The following is a 24,483-nucleotide window of genomic DNA, read 5'->3' as shown; positions in this document are numbered from 1 at the left end:
CTACTATTGTTACTATCTGTAAAACAATTAATGTCACTTATAGGATTATAAAAGGAATAAAAGAGAATGTACATGAAAGCATTCAGCACAATGCCTTGCACAAGACAATAAATGTTCATTGACTATGAAATAAACAGTAGAGGTAAAAAAAAGTAATGGACCAGAGATGGGCATGTTGGCCAAAAGCCATGTATTCCAAAGTGCTAAATACACAGCATAGCAAGAAAGGCTAGAGCCATTCTGAGGGATGTCACATACCCTCCCAATGGAGCTTTGCCCCACTACAGCGACCTCAGAATCTCTGCAGACTGTCTGGTAAAGAATATACCATCTAGTCAAGCCCTGCTCACATCACCTCCTGAAATGCACCTACCCACTTTGCTTATTTGGACAGAACACCTCTGTAGAGTATCATCCACAAGTCATAAAGCCTGTGATGCATTTCTATGTCCTGACATTCTCTGCTTCACTCTCTGCACTGAAATATCAGCAGAAATAGAGTCCAGATCAGAGTTTGCTGCCAGGCTCAACCCAATCTCTTATTAGTCCACAGTACTTTAAAATGCACAGAACACTTAAATATATATTTCACCCTGTGAAATAGTAGGCAGGGATTATTAACCACATTACACAAATGAAGAAACCAAATCTCAGACAAGAAGATTAAGCACTTGTTTAATATTGTAGGGCATTCGTTCTCAAGTGGGGATGATTTGCCCTGCAGGGGACATCTGGCTATGTCTGGAGATATTTTTGATTATCACAGTTTGGGGGTTACTACCAGCATCAGATGGGTAAAAACATGGATGCTACTAAGCATCCTACAATGCACAGGACAGCCCCCACAACAAGGAATTATCTGGTTCAAAATGTCAATAATGCTGAGGTTGAGAAACATTGTTATAGAGCAAAAAAGGGCTACAGACACAACCAGAAGAGAGATACAGTACTTTTTCTATTGTATTGTGCTAGAAGGCCCAAGGAAGCTTACAAGCAAAGAGAAAAAGGATACTTATTTAAATATTAAAATATCTACCCAAAGATAAAACAGAAGAGACCTTGAAAGAGACAATTCTGCTGGGGAAGAGCATTTCCACAAAAGGCTCTGTGTCAACCATGGCTGTGCCACCTAAACCCTTGTTTCTGCTCATTCTTTAAAAAATTCTTGTTTGTTTATTTAAGGGACAATTATCTTGCAAATGAGAGCAAGAAAAGGCTAACAGTGGGAGAAATGTAGGGGAGGGGTAGGAGGAAGAAAGTATCTGTGAGCTAAGCAAGATAATTCTGGGAATTCTAGTAGCTTGAAATTTTCATTTTTCACATGGTTCTAAGAAAGGCAGGCAATCTCTCCAACACATAATCATAGTACTGTAGTCAACTCTATAATTGCAAAAATATAATCTCATAAAGAGACAACTTTCTCATTTTCTTTAAAATTATAAATTATAATTGTTAGGAGGTAATTTTACTTTCAAGCTATTCAACTTCCATTTACCACATTATTTATATTTCCCTAATATTTGTAAACCAGAACTGGAGCACAGTCATGCTTGTCTTTGAATGAAGTGATGGCAAATGAATATAGGTGACATTAATAAGATTAATAATCTATTAGTAATCATGCTGGAAATTGCAGTTGAGCATTTAGGTTAAAACAGTCAACAAATGCAAAAGCTAAACAAAGTCTGCCTTTTAAACAAGAGTTACATACAGTGTGTCAAATATTGCTGGGTTTTTCAATCAACCAAGAACTGAGGGAAGTGTTATTCCCAAGTGAGGAATTTTAGAACATTCTAGGCAAAGATACATACTGCATGCAAGTGATACGACACCTTAATTAGATTCAACCAGCAGACTGTATTACACTGCGACTCGGAACAATAGTTCTGAGCCAAGATTACAATAAATTTCAAAATCTATAATGTGTGAAATTAAATTCCACAATAATGCATAAAAGTCCTAATTTGAATCAATTTTCAACTTGCAAATACATGAAAAACTAAAAAATGAAATTCAGAGTAGGAGAAACAAAGAATATACAGCATTAGTAAATAATATTAATTAGGAAGGCCAAATCTCTCCTGAACAAGAATTAGACATTTTCTATCATATTCATTCCACTTCAAAGATATTAGATTTTCCAAAAATATCAGAACTTGGATCTAACATCTACTGTTAGGATGTACCACTTTTGTATTATTTTAAGGTAAGCTTCCTTCCTCCAAGGATTAATCCAGGATCCACTAGTGCATTCAAATAAATAAATAAATAAAAGTAGAAAACACTGAATTTTGTATGTTGGTACATTCACCTTTTATTGATGAAATAATATATTAATAATAGAATTAATTCCATGGCTGCCATATGAATGTTAACTTGTATTAACAATAAATGAGGACAAATAAACAGCGTAGAAGTATATGATCCAGATATGTAAAAATAAAGCAATGCTTAGGGTTAAGTCAATAAATAAGAAACACCATAGACATAATGTAGTTCAATTTCAGTAGGGTATTACTTTATTTTATTTATTTTATCTTTGTGGATAAGACTACAAAATCTTGGTTAAGTGTATCTGATACAGACTAAAAACCAAGACTCGGAAAACTTAGGAGTGGTTTTGTTCTATTTAGTTTTTAAATCAACAACTTAGATCTTTAAGAAGCATGCAAGTGGCACAATGCTGGAGGGACAGCTATTATGACATCAGTGCAGAATCAAGAGTCAAACAACAGAAAAGAATGTTAGGTTAAAACAAGAAAAATTGAATGTGAATAAACAGAAGTCAAATAATTTATAGCTACTCCAGAGCTGGAATGGATCTTGGAAGTACTGATTTCTAACCCTATTGATAAAGGAAACAAGAACCAGTAAGTGCCTTTCTGGGGTGACACCTAAAGAGTGGAAAAGCTGATGCACAATAATACATACTATGAACTAGAAAAACTAACTTGTACCTTGGTAAATCTGAAAAGATGGGATGTCTGGAAACATTCCCAAGTTAATGGGCAGAAAAAGAAGTTTGGAGTGGGGATCAGTTTTCCTCTAGGTATCTATGATTCTCATGACACTAGCAACTAGAGCTGAGAAACAGTATTTCATGGTGGTTATGATAATGGGCTCTGAGCTTCACTATCTGGGTTCCAATTCCAGCTCTCAGCCAGGAGTGGGAGCTCACCTCTGTAATCCCAGAAGCTTGGGAGGCTGAGGTGGGAGGATCACTTGAGCCCAGGAGTTTGAAACTGCGGTGAGCTATGATCACACCACTGCACTCCAGCTTAGGCAACAGTGAGATTCCTTCTTAAAACAAAACAAAATTCCAGCTCTGCTACTTATTAGCTATAAGACCCTGAGTAAGTCATTCAAGGTCTTTGCCCCTTAGCTTCTTCATCTGTAAGAGGTAGATAATGATAACAGCTGCCTCAATTAGAGCAGAGACTGCCTGGCAAATAACAAAAGTTCACGAATGTTAAGTATTACTTTTGTAACAATAGAATGAGAATATGCATGCCAGCAAACATTTAATTTTCTTCTTAACAATCACGTACAAGGGCACTTCAGAAAGCTCTATCCCCTCTATCCCCAATAAAGAGACTGACATCAATACTCTAGACAGAAGAGATTTTGCACAACTCAAATAAACATACAGCTCTATTTCTGTACACCTACAGAGACTCAGATCTGCCCTACATAAGGTACCTCTCCCATTTTCCACATAAGTCTTTGGGGTTCAAAACTCACTGAAAACTTTACTATTCTATGTTTTAAAAAATCAACACTAGCAAACAAAATTCAACAACATAGTAAAAGGATTATACAACATGACCATGTGGGATTTATTCCTGGAATGCAAGTATGGATCAACATACTAAAATCAATCAATGTAATATACTACCTTAACAAATCAAGAAAAAAAAAACACATGATCATCTAAATTGATGCAGAAAGAGCATTTGACAAAATTCAACACCCTTTCATGATAAAAACACTTAACAAACTAGGAATAGAGGGAAACTAGTTCAACAAAATAAAACCCATCCATAAAAAACCCATAGCTAACATCATATGCAATGGTGAAAGGCTGAAAGCTTTTCCTCTAAAATCAAGAACAAAACAAGGATTCCCACTTTTACCACTTCTATTCAACACAGTAATGGAAGTCCTTGCCAGAGCAATTAAGCAAGCAAGAAGTAAAACTTTTACATGATTCAAACTTTAAGAGATACAAAAGGGCATAGAATGAAAAGTCAGCCAGGCGTGGTGGCTCACGCTTGTAATCCTAACACTCTGGGAGGCCGAAGCAGGCAGATTGCTCAAGGTCAGGAGTTTGAAACCAGCCTGAGCAAGAGCAAGACCCCATCTCTACTATGAATAGAAAGAAATTAATTGGCTAACTAATATATATAGAAAAAAGTAGCCGGGCATGGTGGCGCATGCCTGTAGTCCCAGCCACTTGGGAGGCTGAGGCAGCAGGACTGCTTGAGCCCAGGAGTCTGAGGTTGCTGTGAGCTAGGCTGACGCCATGGCACTCACTCTAGCCTGGGCAACAAAGTGAGACTCTGTCTCAAAAAAAAAAAAAAAAAGAAAAGTCTTCTTTTTCTCCCCTAGTTTTCTTCTACAGAGAACAATTACTAACTTCTGGTATCTCCTTCCATATTTGAGCAAATAATATAAATATGCTTCTAATTCCTTTATGTTTTACAAAAATGACAGCACATTAGCCGCACTTTTCTACACCTTGCTTTTTCACTTAATAGTATATAGTGGATAATCACTATCAGTATTTAAAGAGGTTCCTCATTAATTTTTATGGCTATAGAGTATTCCAGCAATAAAGATGTATATAATTTAACAACATTTTCTAAAAGAAAACTAAAGCACTAATAAGACCCGTAGACCCACAAAGAACTAAGAAATAAAAAGGTTAAGTAGTAAACAGTACTCTGTTACTATGCTATGAGAATACAGATCCTTGGAGGGGGTATGAACCTCATATAACCCAAAAGAACACTCAACACCAGGTCTCTCTGGCTCATTTGTTTGCCATTATCAACACTACAGATATGCTACCAAACCATTCCTTTTTAAAAATGGCGTAGACTGGCCAGGCGCTGTGGCTCACGCCTGTAATCCTAGCTCTTGGGAGGCCGAGGCGGGCGGATTGCTCAAGGTCAGGAGTTCAAAACCAGCCTGAGCAAGAGCGAGACCCCGTCTCTACTATAAATAGAAAGAAATTAATTGGCCAACTGATATATATATAAAAAATTAGCCGGGCATGGTGGCGCATGCCTGTAGTCCCAGCTACTCGGGAGGCTGAGGCAGAAGGATCACTCGAGCCCAGGAGTTTGAGGTTGCTGTGAGCTAGGCTGACGCCACGGCACTCACTCTAGCCTGGACAACAAAGCGAGACTCTGTCTCAAAAAAAAAAAAAAAAAAAAATGGCGTAGACTTATTCCATTAAATTATGGACCCATTAGCTTTCCAAACATTCCATTTAAAAAATACACCAGGGAAAACAATCAGGCAAATTCTAATGGAAAAACAGAATAGTAAGAGGAAGCTAATATTACCTGGCATTAAATAAATGGTACTATATGGTATAATAATTAAAACAATTAGGTATAAGACAAGAATAGACAAAAAGATAAATACAATAAAGAGCCCAGAAAAAGAAATGTGTAAATATAGAAATTTAGTATATAATTAAACCACCATTTCAAATACTTGGGAAAATGATGAATTACTGAATACATAGTACTGGCACAACCAGCTAACCAGCTGATAAAAAATAATACTGGATCCCTAGAAACTATCACAGACCAGAAGAGGGTAAGGAAACATGATGACTAAATGTAATATGGTATCCTGGAAGGATCCTGGAAAAGAAAAAGGACATTAGGGAAAAACTAGTGAAATTCAAATAAAGTGCAGATGTACCAGTGTTGATTCCTTAGTTGTGACAAATGTACCACAGTATCGTAAAATGTTAACAATGGGGAAAACTGGGTGAGGGTTAAGTGGAAACTCTGTTGTCTTTGCAACTTTTCTAAACTCTAAATCTATTTTAAAATAAAAAGTTTATTAAAAAGAAACAAGCTGTGTCCCTACCACTTCTTATACCAAAATTAATTCCTGGTTGACCAAAGAATTTGTATTGAAATATGTAAAAGTACTAGAAAAAAAATTTTAATATACAGATTGCAACACACAGAACAAAGTGTTAATGTTCTTAGGATGCTTTACAGCTGTGGTCCCCAACCTTTCCAGGGGTCCTCAAACTTTTTAAACAGTGAGCCAGTTCACTGTCCCTCAGACTGTTGGAGGGCCGGACTATAGTTTAAAAAAAACCATGAACAAATTCCTATACACACTGCACATATCTTATTTTGAAGTAAAAAAACAAATGGGCAAAAACACCCGCAAGTGGCCCGAGGGCCGTAGTTTGAGGACACCTGCTCTAGGCCATGGACCAGTAGCAGTCCATGGCCTATTAGGGACCAGGCCACAGAGCTCCACTGCCTCTCCCTCACCCCCACCCCTGGTCACTGGAAAAATTATCTTCCATGAAACTTAGGAATTGGGGGGGCCGCAGAGCAGTAGGTGAGAGCCAGGCAAGCTAAGTTTCATCTGTAATTAGGAATACAGGCTTTGAATCCAGACTACCAGAGTTCATGTCCCAATTCTGCCAATAACTATTTAATAGTTGGATAATTTTAGTTAAATTATTTTTCTTCTCTCTGCTTCACTTTCATCTTTAAAACGGGGATGATAGTAATACCTATCACACTGGACTATCACAAGGATTAAATGAGCTAATCTAAGTAGAATGCATATAGCAACACTTGGCACACAGTAAACAATAAATGGCAATTATTATTATTCCTTAATATAGAAGCTTTCTTATAATAAGAAAAATATCAACAACCTTAGAGAAAAATAGTTTCATAAACAGGGATTCATAGGGAAAAAAGAATGCATACAAACATTTAAAATAAGTTCAAACTCTAATTATGAAAAAACACATGAATTAAAATATCAGACACCATGTTTCACCAATTGGCCAAGATCCAACACGTTGATAAATAACAATATTGGATCAAGTGTAGGGGCCAGGTCCAGTGGCTCACGCCTGTAATCCTTGCACTATGGGAGGCCGAGGCGGGCAGATTGTTCCAAGTCAGGAGTTCAAAACCAGCCTGAGCAAGAGCGAGACCCCGTCTCTACTATAAATAGAAAGAAATTAATTGGCCAACTAATATATATAGAATAAAGTAGCCGGGCATGGTGGCGCATGCCTGTAGTCCCAGCTACTCCGGAGGCTGAGGCAGTAGGATTGCTTTAGCCCAGGAGTTTGAGGTTGCTGCTAGGCTGACGCCACGGCAATCACTCTAGCCTAGGCAACAAAGTGAGACTCTGTCTCAAAAAAAAAAAAAAAGTATGGGGAAACAGGCACTCTCATACACTGCTGATAGGAATATAATTTGGAAAAACAATGCTGGAGCATAATTTGATAATATCTCTTAATTTTTTTAATGTTATGCCCTATCATCCAGAAATTCTACTACTCATTACATGTGTCCAAAGAGGTATGTACTAGGAAACTCACCCAGCATCACTTATAGTAGCGAAAAAATTAGAAAATAATCTAAAATGTTCAATAAGGAAATGGCTAAACTGTGATATAACTATACTATTTATAAAAATGAGTTAGAGCTATATGCATCAAGGCACAAACTGTTGAGTAACGAAAGGAAGGTACAGAATAATACATATACCTTAGTATGATACCATTCATGTTAAGAAAAAATACAAAGCAGGGCACAGTGGCTCACGCCTGTAATCCTAGCACTCTGGGGGGCAGAGGTGGGCAGATTGCTCGAGGTCAGGAGTTCGAAACCAGCCTGAGCAAGAGTGAGACCCCGTCTCTACTATAAATAGAAAAAAATTAATTGGCTAACTAATATATATAGAAAAAAGTAGCCAGGCATGGTGGTGCATGCCTGTAGTCCCGGCTATTCGGGAGGCTGAGGCAGCAGGATTGCTTGAGCCCAGGAGTTTGAGGTTGCTGTGAGCTAGGCTAACAGTCATGGCACTCACTCTATCCTGGGTAACAAAGCAAGACTCTGTCTCAAAAAAAAAAAAGAAAAGAAAAGAGAAAGAAAAAATACAAAATACTACTGCAGTATCTTACACAAAGGAGACATTCAGGAAATATTTGATAAACAGAATTGCATTCAAGCAGTATTCAGAGAAGTTGCTCTGCCAGTCTGACCCTGGTTTGCTATGGGACACAATATGATGTTCTTTTTTCCTCTTTATAATATCTTCTTTTCTTAGCTTGATTTGAATATGAACACTTTAAAAGAATTTTACTATTTTCCTTGCTATATACGATTTTTTCTGATTTTTTAAACTAATGTAATTCATTTACTATTAATTTACCCTTTTAAAGTGAGGGCTTTAATATATTCACAGAGTTGTACAATCATTACCACTATCTAATTCCAGAATGTTTTCATCATCTGCCAAAAAATCCCCACAACCACAGGCAGTTACTCCCCACCACCACCCCCATGTAACTACTAATCTACTTTCTGTCTCTGCTATATATGATTTTAACAAAGCTTATGGTAGGTAATCTTAACTATGGTTTTATTATACCTTAAAGCCAAATTTTTGCCTTCCAAAAAAAAAGGGGAAGGTTCTTATTTTATCATAACTCAACAGGAAAATGTGATTTAACTTTAACACAGAAACTGACTAAGGTATCATTTCAGTATATAAAACAAAAACTCTTACCAGGAAAATCATCTTATGTGTTTACTTACCTCAATTTCAGGACAACCTAAAATACAGAACATTTTCTATTTGCTTTTGTTTTGTTAAGCTTTTTATTGAAGAAGTATAATATACATATAGAAGTACAGATGTCATAAGAGTACACCTTGATAAGTTTTCATAAACTGACTACAGTAGTCCCTGTTTATTAGTGCATGATACATTCCAAGACACTCAGTGGATTCCTGAAACTGTGGATAGCACAGAGCCCTATCTATACTATATTTTTTCCTATACATACATATCTATGATAAAGTTTAATTTATAAATTAGGCACAGTAAGAGATTAACAATAACTAATAAGATAGAACAATTATAACAATATACTATCATAAATGTTATGTGAATATGGTCTCTCTCTCTTCCTCAAGATATTTTATTGTACTATACTCACCTATTTTCAGACCTCAGTTGACTTCAGATAACTGGAACCACAGAAAGCAAAACCGCAGATAAGGGGGAACTACTGTATACAAGTATAACCAGCACACCGATCAAGAAACAGAAGTCCTCCCACTCCTCCCATAACTGCCCCCACCGAATAGCTACTCTCTTGACTTCTAACAGCACAAATTATTTTTGCCTGTTTTTGTATTTTTATAAATGGAAACATACATATAGAAAACTTTTACATTGAAACTCTATGCCTTATAATACTCACCAAAATCTTCTTGTATAAAGCCATGACATTATCATCATCAAATGGTAGAAATCCACACATAAGTACATATAAGAGTATGCCCATGCTCCACACATCAGCCTAAGAGGAAGAAAAAAAAAATCACTCAAAAATTCAGAACATATTTCAAAATGGCAGGACACTTAACAGAATCACAGAATCTTCACAAGGCTGGAAAAGAACTCAGAGATCATCTACTTCAACCTGCTCATTCTACAGTCAGGAAACCTGAAGCCCAGAAAAGCAGGCTCATCCAAAGTTACCCAGTCAATAGCAGAATGCCCCAGAAGGCCTACTGATTCCAGTTCAGTGCACTCTCCTCTAGCTGGACCTAATACTTAATAGGAAATAATTTCCAGTTGGCTGGGCTGGACCTGGCATCATAGGCAGATGAGGCCAGGTCTCTAATTCTGAAAGACAATTTTACAGTGCTACTGACAGTTTAGGTTACATATGAGGATTATGTAAACAGGCATGAGGATGTTAAACAAGTCTTAAAATGTATTGATAATCTGCAAATATGACTTAGCTGCACTGTAAAATCCTCTCTATGTAGAGAAACTTTAATAAAGTTCAATGATTGACTTTTTAAATATAGAGGCTAGAAATTAGCCTGCCAACACAAATATCCCTACAAATCTCAAAATCCCAGACAGAAGCTTAACCTTTGCATGGAATATCCATGTGTCCCATGAGTCCTGAGCAGTAACTATTTATTCACACAGTATTTGGCTTTAGTCAACAAGGACACTATCATTAGCTAAGGAGAATTCACAGCTCTCACCCTCATTTGAGCCTTGGGAAAATTTTAAGAGGTAAGAACAGCATTCAAAAAAAGAAGAAGAAAGAAAGTTGAAATAACTGGAGCAGCATCACACATTTAGGTAGCACGTGTACTAAGTAACCCAAATCTTGTCTATTGAATCACATCAAATTATTAGGATTCTATTATGATACCTCAAGTGAATAATTTGCTTTGAAGCAAACACCTGATTTTCCTTCCAAGTTGCAGGTCAGAAACTGACCATTTATGCCTCAGAGGTATCAAATATTTAATCCACAATTGAGGCATGATGGCATGGCATGGGTTGTTAAATTCAGAGCAAAGAGGCTACACAGGAAAGAGTGAGCTAACATGGCCTTATCAAATACCATAAGAGGTCAACCAAGAGAGTATGTCTAAATATAAAAATGAAGAAAATGACAGTAACATCCCCACAGAAGTCTATCAAAGCATAATAGAGACAGGAAAACAGAAAAAGTACTCTTCCATTACCTCATCAAAGCACCTTCACTTCACTGTTTTGAATTAGATAGAGAATAAATTAATCAACTAAAATCATAAACCAAAGCGAATGCAAGTAAATCCACAAACTACCAATTGATAAGAAAAAATGACTGGGGAAAGAGGGATTTGAAAACATTTCCTGTGAGAAATTACTGAAGGAATTACAGATATTTACCATAGAATATGTCCTTAATGCATGATCTGGACCATGAGCATATGGTCAGAATCAAATATTTTATTATTTTTAAATGAGGATTCTTAAAACCTCACCTTAGAAAACAAAACTAAAATCCTGGAGGGTGTTACCATCCTAAACTCTATCTTTTAACAAATGCTCAGATGATTCCTTGGTACATTTTCCTTAAGACACTGTCTTAGAAGGATGGAAAGTCGAACATGGACAAGAAAACTTAAGATCACACAGGAAAAATTCAGACACACTCAAGAGAGCAGGGGCTCATAGCCAGCCCTCTCAGAATCTTGTGAGATTAGGCACATGATTACCACTCCTTCTGGGAAACTGGATGGAACAGTAGGAAGCATACCTCATCTAGCTCAAATCTTTTTTTGTTGTTGTTGAGACAGAGTCTGGCTCTGTTGCCTGGATGAGAGTGCCGTGACAACAGCAACCTCAAACTCCTGGGCTCAAGCGATCCTTCTGCCTCAGCCTCCCAAGTAGCTACAACCACAGATGTGTGCCACCATGCCTAGATAATTTTTTCTATTTTAAGTAGAGATGGGGTCTCACTCTTACTCAGGCTGGTATTGAACTCCTGAGCTCAAGGGATCCTCCCATCTTGGCCTCCCAGGGTGCTTGGATTACAGGCATGAGCCACCACGCCTGGCCCAAGTTTGGTTTGTTGTTTTTTTTTGAGACAGTCTCACTCTCTTACCTGGGCTAAAGTGCTGTGGCCTCAGCCTATCAGCTCAAATCTTGATCCATATTTACCAACTGTGGGACCCTGTGAAGCCACAGGGGTACCTTCTTTATCTTATGGAATAGAATAATAGTATTCACTTCATAGGATTTTTGTGAGGCTAAAATAAAAATTATAAAAGGTACCTAGCATGTAAAACTCTTGTGCACTGTTGGTGGAAATGTAAAATGGTGCAGCCACTGTGAAAAACAGTAGAGGTTCCACAAAAAATTAAAAATAGAATTACCGGGCCGGGCGTGGTGGCTCACGCCTGTAATCCTAGCTCTCTGGGAGGCCGAGGCGGGCGGATTGCTCGAGGTCAGGAGTTCGAAACCAGCCTGAGCAAGAGCGAGACCCCGTCTCTACTATAAATAGAAAGAAATTAATTGGCCAACTAATATATACAAAAAATTAGCCAGGCATGGTGGCACATGCCTGTAGTCCCAGCTACTTGGGAGGCTGAGGCAGGAGGATCCCTTGAGGCCAGGAGTTTGAGGTTGCTGTGAGCTAGGCTGACGCCACGGCACTCACTCTAGCCTGGACAACAAAGCGAGACTCTGTCTCAAAAAAAAAAAAAAAAATAGAATTACCATAATTTATAGCAATTACACTTCTGACTATATACCCAGAAGAATTGAAAGCAGGATTTCAAAGAAATATTTGTACACTCATATTCCTAGCAACATTATTCACAATAGCCAAAAGACAGAAGTAGCCCAAATGTCCATCAACATATGAATAAACAAAATATGGTAGAAACAATGAATATTATTCAGTCTTAAAAAAGAAGAAAATCTGACACATGCTACAACATGGATGAACCTTGAGGACATTATAAGTAAACTAAGCCAGTCACAAAAAGGCAAATACTATATGATCCCATTTTTATGAGGTACCTAAAGTAGTCAAATTCAGAGACAGAAAGTAGGGTAGTTGCCAGGCACATGGGGTAGGCAGGAATGGGAAGTTATTGTTTAACAGGTATAGATTTTCAATTTTAAAAGATAAAAAGAGCTCTGGAGATTAGTTGCACAATAATTTGAATGCACATAACACTACTGAACTGTACACTTAAAAATGGTTAAGATGGTGTTATGTGTATTTTACCACAATTAAAAATAAAAAGTATCTAGCATGATTCCAGGATTATAAATGCTCAGTAAAAGTTTGTTCCCTTTCCTATGACGAACTAAAAAAGCCACAACATCACTTCTGTGGTATTTCTGCCAAAAATGTATAACCTGAATCTAATCATAAGGAAAGAGCACACAAATTCAAATTGATGAACATTCTACTAACTGGCTTCTTCAAAAACATGAAGGTCAAGGAAAATAAAGAAAGCCTAAAGAAGTCTTTCAGATAAAAGAGGACTAAAGAGATACAATAACTAAATGCAATGCATGATCCTAGACTGAATCCTAGACCTGGAGGAAAATAAAACTATAAAGAACATTACTGATACAATTAACAGCATTTCAATATGGCCTGTGGATTTAAGTAAATTTTATCAATGTGAAATTCCCTGATTTTGATAGCTAAAATGTAGTTATAAAAGAAAAGGCCCTTGCTTTTAGGAAATATATACAGAAGCATTTAGTGATAAAGGAATATGATGCTTCAAGCTTACTTTCAAATGATTCAAAAATAGAATATGCATATATATATATATATATAAACATAGAGTGAAAATGTAAAACAAATAGGGAAAAATGTAAACAATTGTGAATGTGAGTAAAAGATATACCAAAGTTCCTCATTCTATTTTTGCACTATTCTATAAGTTTGAGATTATATCAAAATAAAAAGTCACAAAAACAAGTGAGCTCCCATCATCTCATATTATAAAGTAAATTTCTCCTACATAACACTAATTCCAAAAGATGTTCCACATAAAAAGTGGATCCCATAGCAGATAAAATCAGGACCAGCAGTACCTATGATGCTTACTTCCCAAAGGATCATAAGAACATATTAAAGATCTGAAGATGTCCTGAAATAAGAACCCTGTTCAACACAGCACTTCCTGAGTTTCTGACAGCTAAAGCTTTTGTTTTTGTTGGGTTTTTTTAATCTTATGATTCTAACATCAGCAAAACTAGCACTCCAGAGAATGGGAGGAGCTGATCATCTTGAGCTAGCAAGTGTAAAGCAGGCAAAGCCCAGGCCTTTTGAGCCTGGATCCCTACACAGGACTGCTGGCCTCAGAGTGAGCTTTGAATTAGTACAGGTTTTCTCTGTGCTAACCAACATCTCTGAAACTGAACTTGTAATCCTGGCCTTGTGCTCTAGCTAGGTGGACTAACCAGTCCAAACTAGGCCCTGTTTAATACAAAAGCAACCACAACAAGGATACCAGAAATATATCCCTGCTTCATAAGTATATTATGTGTTATGATATTTATTACAAGTTATTCATTCCATTTATGAGTTTACATATCTTACTCTCCAAATAGACTAAACTCTTTGATTAACAAGATTATTTATTTCATTGTTATACCCCCAATGTGCAGTGCCTGACTCACTACAGGTCACCAATAAATGTATGTTGATTCTATATTAAATCAGTCAATGAATAATTACCTCTGAACCAAGATATGATTTGCCTTTTATTAATTCAGGTGCTGCATAAGCAAGACTTCCACAGCATGTCTGTAGATGGTAATCCTTGTCACCCTGTCAATAAGATAAAAATGAAACACTTACAGCCCTTAAGAGAATTAAATCTTGATACACATTCTTTGAGCACAAGCAAAGAGAAGCTAGATGAAGATCCCCAAATATAAGAGATTTCTGCAACCAACCCAATATTCTGTGCACACATGTATGCATGTATGGTCTCTGCTTCTCTGGATTTCCAATACCACTAAAACCTGAAACAAATATTTTTCCCCTTAGCTCAGTCAAGTCCATTCACATAACAATCTGCATAGCATACATCAAAGCACATATGTCTTCCCACTCCCAACTACTAGGGGCAAAAAAAATTATTTCTTTACTGGACTCTATCTCCAATATCACATCTTTACAAATACAGAAGAGCTTCTTTTTCCTTAGAGGGGCAAAAAAGCAATATGGTATATAGAACAGTACCTTGGGTCTATTTTCTAGACTCAGTTATAAAACAACTCACTACCTTAGCTTGCAGATGTTAAAATGAGAAATCTACTCATCCTTCACTCCCACAGAAATATCAAGACATAATGAAAATGAAGCTACTGCCCAACACCTGCATAAAAGTTCTACAGCAGGCAAAGGTCTTGTGAAGTTGTGAAATTTCATTTACAGCTGAAACAACACGTGCAAGAGGGAGAGGGAGTTCCTCAGCAGAAGACTAAGGCAAGCCTCTCCCAGGCCACCCCTGCTTTCTTAGATAGTGTCTGTGTTGGCTGAATCTGTGGCAGCCATACAGAAAGGTTCACAGAGTCTGTCACAGACTCTCTCCATTGCCTCTTGTAGAGAACATGACTTAAACAAGTTTTATCTGTACAAAAGTATGTTTTTTCTTTATATGTCTGCCGATCAAAAAAAAAAAAAAAAAAAACAAAACAAAACTGCCTTCTCACATTGTTTCCCAGAAAAAAACCTCCACTGATAATATCTGAAGAGCCAAGGGAGGAAGAGGAGAATCAGAAAGAATCAGACATTCAGCCAAAGGGGCAAAATCTGCTTCCCTTTGCACCTAGATAATTCTGATTGGGACAGGAAATAATCATGGAACTACAAAGGGCTGAGACAAACCTGCAATTTCAACATTATTAATGAGCGTAGACAGCTCATTTTAGAGATTGTGAGTACCATCATTAGAGAACTCCGGAGGAAGCCTCCAACAGGCAGCCACACAGGAGAGATGCCAAAGACAGCAGAGCTGGAAAGTTCAAAGTCACCTCAAAGAGAAGTTATGCTAGAGAACACCAGTACTTAACTATGGAATACAAATTAAGGAAATGTATAATATAAATTTTGAATTGCATATGGACTTTTCCCTCCTTTTACAAGAAAAAGAGATTCTCTCTCAAAATGTAACTAGCTGTTATATAACCATTTGGATAACAAAGAATAGATTTACATTAAATTTTCAACTCAAATCTAAATAAACAAAGCCATCAACTAGTGGCAACATACTCAAACTGCAAGCAAGTGGTCAATTTAGTATTCCTGCTGTAATGGCCTCATGTCACCTCCGCACTACTACAGTATACCCATGGGGTCTTTAGCAGGACCAACCATAGTACTAGAGCAGTGGCTCTCAATCTGGGTTGTATATTAGAATCATCTAGAGAACTTACAAAATTTAGTAATGCCAGGAATAAAATTTAACATTCTTCACAATGGATGCAGCCAGGCTCAATACAGACTAAGTGGAAGTCAATATAAGATAACATGCTAGAGATGCATTTACAAAGAAAATTAATGCATTTCTGCACTTACCTTAGGTTTTGCACACAGACCAAAGTCAATCAGCTTCAATTGATGATATTCATCAAACAATAAATTTTCCTGGGAAAACAAAGATATTCTGATAACTATACACTGACATCCTTATATCATATCCCACCTCTAGCCATCTCTAAAAATGATTTAAGGTTATTTATATTAAAAAGCCTGGGTACAATAAAGTGGAAAATCACTAAAACCTAATGAAATGAAAAGTACAGAAGAGGAAAGAGGAAGAATGTTGATAGCTCTAACAACTCCCCTCAACACACATTAGCATAAACCATTTTCTCCTTTGTGCTTTGAGGTTCAAGTATAAGCAAACACAATTTGTGCCAAAAGCAAGTTTAAACCAAAGGAGTTCAAATCAAAGAGTTAGGTATAAACAGACAGAAAAGAATATTTTCTCAGACCAATTCTAGGTTCTTGACTTTGGTATCAAATAAAATTTAAGTCCATGTGCACTATCACCCACATTAGTCAGAACTTGCAGACTTAAAGAGTATCCACATTTTTATTCTGTCCTTAAAAAGTAAAGTCTGTTAGTTACATTGAACTCTGACTTTCTAAGGAATAATGGAATTAAAATTAAAGGAAGATGGGGTTAGGAAAATAGCACTGAATGGAAAATGCTCAAGTACGCAATATACTCACAGAAAATACTCAAATACTCTTCTTTTTTAGAGACAAAATACTGATTACAAAGACAAATGTCACACACAATTGACAAATAAATTGAATGTTAATAAATCCATCTAAAAAGCCTACCAAAAGTGAAAGGTAAAGGAGAAAAAAACAAATGTGAAAGATTCTGACTAGAACAAAAAAGAAAACAAACAAAGCTAAGATGGAGTCCTAAACAGAAAAAAATCTGGAAACCTAAAAATGACAAGTAAATGGTATTGAACACTCAGGTAAGCATCTAAATGTGATGCAGTCACTTACTGGTTTGAGGTCCCTGTGAGCGTAGCCCTGACTGTGCACGTAAGCAACAGCAGATACTATCTGACGGAAGACAACTCGGGTCTCCTCTTCTGACAGGCGATCCTGGGAAATTATGTAGTCAAACAGCTCTCCTCCAGGGCAGTACTTCAATAGCAACAGAATCACACAGATATTGTTACAGCTTACAAAAATCACTTCATAAGAATTTAAAATAAAAAATTATACTTAACTCAGAGATATTATTAATTCAACTTTATAGGCAAGGGAACTGAGTAAGCCATATCAAAAATACACTCTCAGAATCAAACAAGTCAATAATTATTCTAGGAATGAGAACAATAACTCTTTCCTCAAGCAGTTTTATTACCAGTAAGTAGAAGTAAAACCAACTACCACTGTGATTTTAAAAAGCTCACTCAGGGTTTTATATTTTTATAGCAAAGTACTAAAACCCATTCTCATCTTAATGCACTCACATTTACTGTAATTACCTAAAATTAAAAAAACCCAGCAATAATTATTGTTTCTCCATCCTAAAGACTAGCGGTTTTCAATCCGTACCAGAAGCAGCCCCGGTCTATAGAAGTACCCCAGCAGCTACGGGAGAATAGGTACCACAGCACAGAGCCTGAGGCTTTCCATCCCTTCTCCAGAGCAGCTCCACTGTTCTATAAACTGGGTTTCTAGTCAAGATTTTATTTCATTTTAGCAGTATCACTTAAAATTACAAATGCATATAGTTTTTCACCTCATAGTTCCACATCTAGGGATTTTTCCTACAGATGTACTCACTCGCATGAAAAAACAATGCACATTAAAGATCGTTTGCTAAAGCACGATGTGTGTAAAAGCAAAAGACTGGAAAAACTGTCTTAGTTCCTTGGGGCTGCTACAACAAAAGACCTTACACATTGGGTAATTTATAAACAACAGAAATGTATTGCTCACAGTTCTGGAGGCCGGGAAGCCCAATATCAAGGTGCCAACAGATTCAGTGCTTGGTGAGGTCCTATTGTTCATAGTTAACACCTATTATGTGTCCTTACATGGTATTAATAGAAGGGAGAAAACAAGCTCCCTCAAGCCTCTTTTATAAGGGCACTAATCCCGTTCATGAAAGCTTTACCTACTAAAGGCCCCACCTTGTAATACTACCATATTAGGGATTAAGTTTCAACATATGAATGTTGGGGGGATGCCAACATTCAGATCACAGCAACAACCTAAACTATAGAAACTACATAAATTATGACACAGCTATAAAATGGTATTCTAGGCAACAAGAGGAAGGTTTTTACAAACTGATATGGAAGAATCTCTAGTACAAGAGTATACATTGATATGGTAACTTGCAAAAGCATTATGCTGAGCAAAAGGAGCCAGACACAAAAGAATACAAACTGTACAATTCATTTACATTAAATTCTAGAGTAAAACTAATCTATAATGACAGAAATCAGGTCAGTGGTTGTTGATAAGAAGAGCAAGGTAGGTGCAGTTACAGGGATGAACTTCAAAGGGACAGGAGAAAATTCACGGGGGTAATGGAAATACTTTAGACTTTGGGGTAGGAAGTACATGGGCATATACATTTGTCAAACTGCATACCTAATGTGTATATTTTATTATGTATAAATTTTACCTCAATAGTAAATTTTTTTAAATGGTATCCAGTAAGACTGACAAAAAGAAAACCGCCTACTTCATCTTTTCAAATAAAGAAATACAAAATAAAGAGAAATAAAAATATCTAAAATCTCTCCAAATGTACATAGATGGTCTCCAAGCTAAAATGTTAAGTGGGAAGAAAAAAGGTGCAGAGTATTATTATAGTTTTTTGGGGTTTTTTTGTGTTTTTTTTGAGACAGAGTCTCACTATATTGCCCAGGCTAGAGTGCCATGGTATCACAGCAACTTAGCTCACAGCAACCTCAAACTCCTGGGCTCAAGCAATCTTCTGCCTCAGCCTCCCGAGTAGCTGGGACTACAGGCATGAGCCACCATGCCCAGCTAATTTTGCCATATATTTTTAGTTGGCCAATTATTTCTTTCTATTCTTAGTAGAGATGGGGTCTCGCTCTTGTTCAGGCTGGTTTCGAACTCCCGACCTTGAGCTATCCTCCCACCTCAGCCTCCCAGAGTGCTAAGATTACAGGCACCTGTCCAACCTATTATAGTTTTTGACCATTTGTCAGACAGAAACCAATCAGCTACATACATACAAACATACACATAAAATATACATAGATATCTATAGGAGATATAAGAAAAGTAAGTGGATCATTCAGAGGAAAGGGAGTTGGATGGCTGGGACACAAGGCAGAGAAGATTTTAATTTTTAATATATATCCTCTTGTAACTTTTAAATTTTATCTCTGATTCATGGATATTTTGAGCATTTTGTTCGTTTTTTAAGAAGTTAATTTGAACAAAGGGATCAGCTAAAAATAAAAAAGGTTTAAAATCATCAGTGTAGACCATGTGGGTAGATCTACAGTAAAGAAAAAATAGCTCTAGGTCTAAAACTTTCAACATTATAAATTTTAAAATATGCTTTGAAAACCATGTTAATCTGGGAAAATGATGTGCAGTTACAAATCATTTGGCTGAGCCTAAGGATAATGAAACAAGAGATGAATGATAAAAGTTCTAAAGACTTTATGTTTCAAACCAAAAAGGGCAGGTTAAAACTTGAAAGAACTTCTGCATGACAAGCACTGGCAGCTACCCATATGCTGCGGCTTGAACTGTATCCCCCCAAAAATATGTTCAAGTCCTAATATTAGGTATCTGTTAATGTGATCTTATTTGTAAAGAGGGTTTTTTTTTTTTTTTTTTGAGACAGAGTCTCGCTTTGTTGTCCAGGCTAGAGTGAGTGCCCTGGCGTCAGCCTAGCTCACAGCAACCTCAAACTCCTGGGCTCGAGCGATCCTTCTGCCTCAGCCTCCCGAGTAGCTGGGACTACAGGCATGCGCCACCATGCCCGGCTAATTTTTTATATATATATCAGTTGGCCAATTAATTTCTTTCTATTTATAGTAGAGACGGGGTCTCGCTCTTGCTCAGGCTGGTTTTGAACTCCTGACCTCGAGCAATCCGCCCGCCTCGGCCTCCCAGAGAGCTAGGATTACAGGCGTGAGCCACCGCGCCCGGCCTGAGGGTTTTTATAGATGTAATCAAGAAGAGGTCACATTGGATTAGGATGGGCCCTAATCCAATAACTTGTGTCCTCGTAAGAAGAGGAAAATTTGGACAGACACAGACACACAGAGAGAAAAATACCATTTGAAGATGGAGACAGAGATTAGAGTGGTTCATCTCTAAGCTAACAAATGCCAAGGACTGCCAGCAACCACCAGAAACTAGGAAAGAGGAATGGAAGAGATTTTCCCTCAGATTCTCCAGAAGACCCCAACCTTGTCCACACCTTGATTTCAGACTTCAAGCCTCCAGAACTATGAGACAATATATTTCTGTTGTTTTAAACCACCAAGTTTATAGTAATCTGTTACAACGGCCCTAAGAAATTAATACATCATATAAAACCAAAATGAATCTTTCCCTCTATGAAAAAATTCTAACATTCTATCCCTGAAACCACATCACCCCATTAGAGGTATACTGGAAAGATTACATTTGCAATGAATCTCTAATTTGTTATATGTCTACTTGACCTAAACTGTTACAGTTTAGGTAAGCCACTTAACATTTACTCTAATCTTTCAAGTTCAAGTGAACTATACTTTTTTTTTTTTTTGAGACAGGATCTCACTCTGTCACCCAGGCTGGACTGTGGTGGCATGATCATAGCTCACTGCAACCTTGAATTCCTGGGCTCAAGAGATCCTTCTGCCTCAAGACTCCCAAGTAGCTGGGACTACAGGCATGTGCCACCATGCCCAGCTAATATTTTTTTTTATTCTTTGTAGAAACAGGGTCTTGCTATTGCCCAGGCTGGTTTTGAATTCCTGGCCTCAAGCAATCCTCCTGCCTTGGCCTCCCAAAGTGCTAGGATTTCAAGCATGAGCCACTGACCCTAGCCTACTTTTCTCTTAACTACTTATAAAGTGGCCATATGTTCTTAGGTCTCTGGAACATACTACTAACCTCAAGAACCATGAATATTTTATTGGCTGTCTCGAGCACATGGTAGAGTTGACATATATGCTGATGTCTCAGGTTCTTCAAGGCTTCAATCTCTGTTTTGATCCGGGGCAAATCACTCTGTGAGAAAACATCATGTGGAATAAGCAATAAGTTTATTTGAGGTGTGTTCCAAACATCAATATCAACAGCTTTAATACTAAGTAGCAAAAGCTACCAACAGCCCCAAAACAAATTGTTCAACAATACAGAATACTATAACCAAACTTATTTGTATGTATGTAAAAAAGGCCTTGGGGATTTTATGAAAGACAAGTTCAATGTGGGTCAATAGCACAATGTCCAGAAAACAATCTCAGACTCCCTTACAAGGTTAGCATGCCAAATAAGAAAAATGACAGAAACACTTTACTCAGTTGTCATGCCTATGCTACCACTTTTGGTCTCAGCAATGCCCCTTTAGAAGCATGCTGAGCTAAAAATCAGTGCATTTAGGTAAAAGGTATATGGCTATTCACTGTCTCAGTCTCCTAACTTTTCTGGAGGCTTGAAAATTTTCAAAACAGGCCAGGTATGTGGGGAACTCAAACCTATAATCCCAGGCCAAGATAGGAAGATCACTTAAGCCCAGGTGTTTGAGACCAACCTGGGCAACATACTGAGACCCTGTCTCTACAAAAAAATTTAAAAATTAGCCAGGCATGGTAGTGCACACCTGTAGTTCCAGCTACTTGGGAGGCTGAGGTGGGAGGATCATTGAGCCCAGGACTTTGAGGTTACAATGAGCTATGATCATTCTACTGCACCCCAGCCTGAGTGACAGAGGGAGAACTTGTCTCTATTTTAATTTTTAGAATTTTTTTTTAAAAAGAAAATTTTCAAAATAAAAAGGTAGTTGAAGAGGAGGATAAGCCAAGCTGAAAAAAATTTAAAAAACAGAAACCTAGAAATACCATGAAGTAAGAAATAAAACTTTATTATAAAAAGGGACTCAACCTAATGATCAGTGGCTCAAGCTCCAATTATCTAAGACTATGCAACTAGATGTCAGTCAGGTCTTGATCAAGAACCAACTGTAGGCCGGGCGCGGTGGCTCACGCCTGTAATCCTAGCTCTCTGGGAGGCCGAGGCGGGCGGATTGCTCGAGGTCGGGAGTTCAAAACCAGCCTGAGCAAGAGCGAGACCCCGTCTCTACTATAAATAGAAAGAAACTAATTGGCCAACTAATATATATAGAAAAAATTAGCCGGGCATGGTGGCGCATGCCTGTAGTCCCAGCTACTTGGGAGGCTGAGACAGAAGGATCGCTTGAGCCCAGGAGTCTGAGGTTGCTGTGAGCTAGGCTGACGCCACGGCACTCACTCTAGCCTAGGCAACAAAGTGAGACTCTGTCTCAAAAAAAAAAAAAAAAGAACCAACTGTAACTTTGACTATTCTGATATGATAATCTTCATTTTTCTTTGTTGGGGGACAGGTTGGGGAGCCTGATGACTAAAACCATGGAAGTAATCAAAATATCATTAAAATCCTAGAAGTAAGTAACAATAGGAAATACAAAAACAAGTTTAGAAATAATGAAGGCCAAGAAGACCACCAAAAGAGACAAGCTTTTTTACCTCAATATAAAAAAAAATAGGTACATTGTACTCAAGACTACATACAAATTGAATGGGCTGCTTTAGGAGGTATCGAGCTGCTAAATTCTGGAAGCGTTAATGTAGAGGAATAAGAGACTGATTAGAAAAAGGATTTCACTAGATAACTTCTATGGTCATTTTGAATAAAATGCTGGAACATAAGATTTATCTACCTACTTATCTATACTACAAAGTAGATCAATATTTACTAAGAATATCATGAAAAAATAAAGATAGGACATATTAATACCCTGAAACATCTACAAGACTATGAAACAACTACAAAAAAATGGATACCACAGATTTCAAATATGTGCCATTGCCCTGCATTAAAATCTGAAGGATAAAGTAATCCCTTCCCCAGATTACTTTTAAAACTGCAGATCTATACATTTTTAAAAGGGTATGAACATAATAGTCTAAGAAAATAACAGTTACCAGAACATGAAAACAAATTCGGGTTTTAATTCACAAAACTGATCCATGGGTAAAATATTAAAAAAACAATTTTAAACTTACCCCTAGTGCATTTTTATCCATGATTTTTATAGCTACCATTTCTCCAGTAAGGATATGGCAGGCAAGTTTGACCTTTGCAAAGCCACCTAAATATAGAAAAATGTATTACGAAGACATAAGCAAGATTTAGGCACAAGTATCTTTTTATATACTTTTAAAAGGCTCTAACGAGCCATATTTTTCTGGAAGTTTGTGGCTTTCTTCCTATTGTTCCAAAGTGTTAACCATAGACTCTAGCCTCTTCTCATCCAATGTCTAGCTAAAGTTTTGGGTTTTTTTTTTTTTTTTTAACCACAATAAGGTATCTCTAACCTTGTAATTAAAAAAAGCAGCATTCACACTAGAAATTTGCTTTATGATTAACCTTGCAACTAAATCTGCTTCATAATTAATATTACTAGGCTGGGTGTGGTGGCTCACACCTTTATCCTAGGACTTTGGGAGTTCAAGGCAGAAGGATTGCTTAAGGACAGGAGTTTGGACCAGCCTGGGAAACATAGCAACAAAATATTAAAAAAAAAAAAAAGTCAAAGATGGCAGAGCATGCCTGTAGTCCCAGCTATTCTGGAGACTGAGGAGGATTCACTACAGCCCAGAAGTTTGAGGTTCAGTGAACTAGGATGTCATCACTGCCCTGAAGCCTAGGCAACAGAATGAAACCCTGTCTCAAAAAAAAAAAAAAAAAAATTTAAAAAGCCAATTAACATTATTAGAATACAACATAAAGTTGCTGAGAAGACAAATTATATGAAAATTCCATTCAACTTTTAAACTATGAAGATTATATTCAAAACAGGATCAAAAGCTGGATAAATATCTCCACTTAGGCATCTAAAAAAAATTTCCACACTCTGGGAGGCCGAGGCGGGCGAATTGCTTGAGGTCAGGAGTTTGAAACCAGCCTGAGCAAGAGCAAGACCTCGTCTCTACTATAAATAGAAAGAATTTAATTGGCCAACTAATATATATAGAAAAAAGTAGCCAGGCATAGTGGCGCATACCTGTAGTCCCAGCTACTCGGGAAGCTGAGGTAGCAGGATTGCTTGAGCCCAGGAGTTTGAGGTTGCTGTGAGCTAGGCTGACACCACAGCACTCACTCTAGCCTGGGCAACAAAGTGAGAC

The 24,483-nt window shown here is 37.3% G+C and overlaps 1 protein-coding gene across 1 annotated transcript in view; it reads right to left on the bottom strand.

Annotated features, from left to right (window-relative positions):
* MELK (maternal embryonic leucine zipper kinase) overlaps positions 1–24,483 on the bottom strand; it is a 73,672-nt gene that overhangs the window by 41,535 nt on the left and 7,654 nt on the right. Inside the window, exons 3-8 of the mRNA XM_012769935.2 lie at positions 23,362–23,447; positions 21,209–21,325; positions 17,102–17,245; positions 16,151–16,219; positions 14,303–14,395; positions 9,500–9,598 (exon numbers count right to left, since the gene is read on the bottom strand). Of these exons, the coding sequence (XP_012625389.1) occupies positions 9,500–9,598; positions 14,303–14,395; positions 16,151–16,219; positions 17,102–17,245; positions 21,209–21,325; positions 23,362–23,447 (608 nt within the window). The remainder of the gene's footprint in view (positions 1–9,499; positions 9,599–14,302; positions 14,396–16,150; positions 16,220–17,101; positions 17,246–21,208; positions 21,326–23,361; positions 23,448–24,483) is intronic.

This window comes from Microcebus murinus, chromosome 12 (genome assembly GCF_040939455.1).
Source record: "Microcebus murinus isolate Inina chromosome 12, M.murinus_Inina_mat1.0, whole genome shotgun sequence".
NCBI classification, from domain to species: Eukaryota; Metazoa; Chordata; class Mammalia; order Primates; family Cheirogaleidae; genus Microcebus; species Microcebus murinus.
Note: the sequence above shows the minus strand (reverse complement) of the source record. Positions and strands in the feature narration are given on the sequence as shown.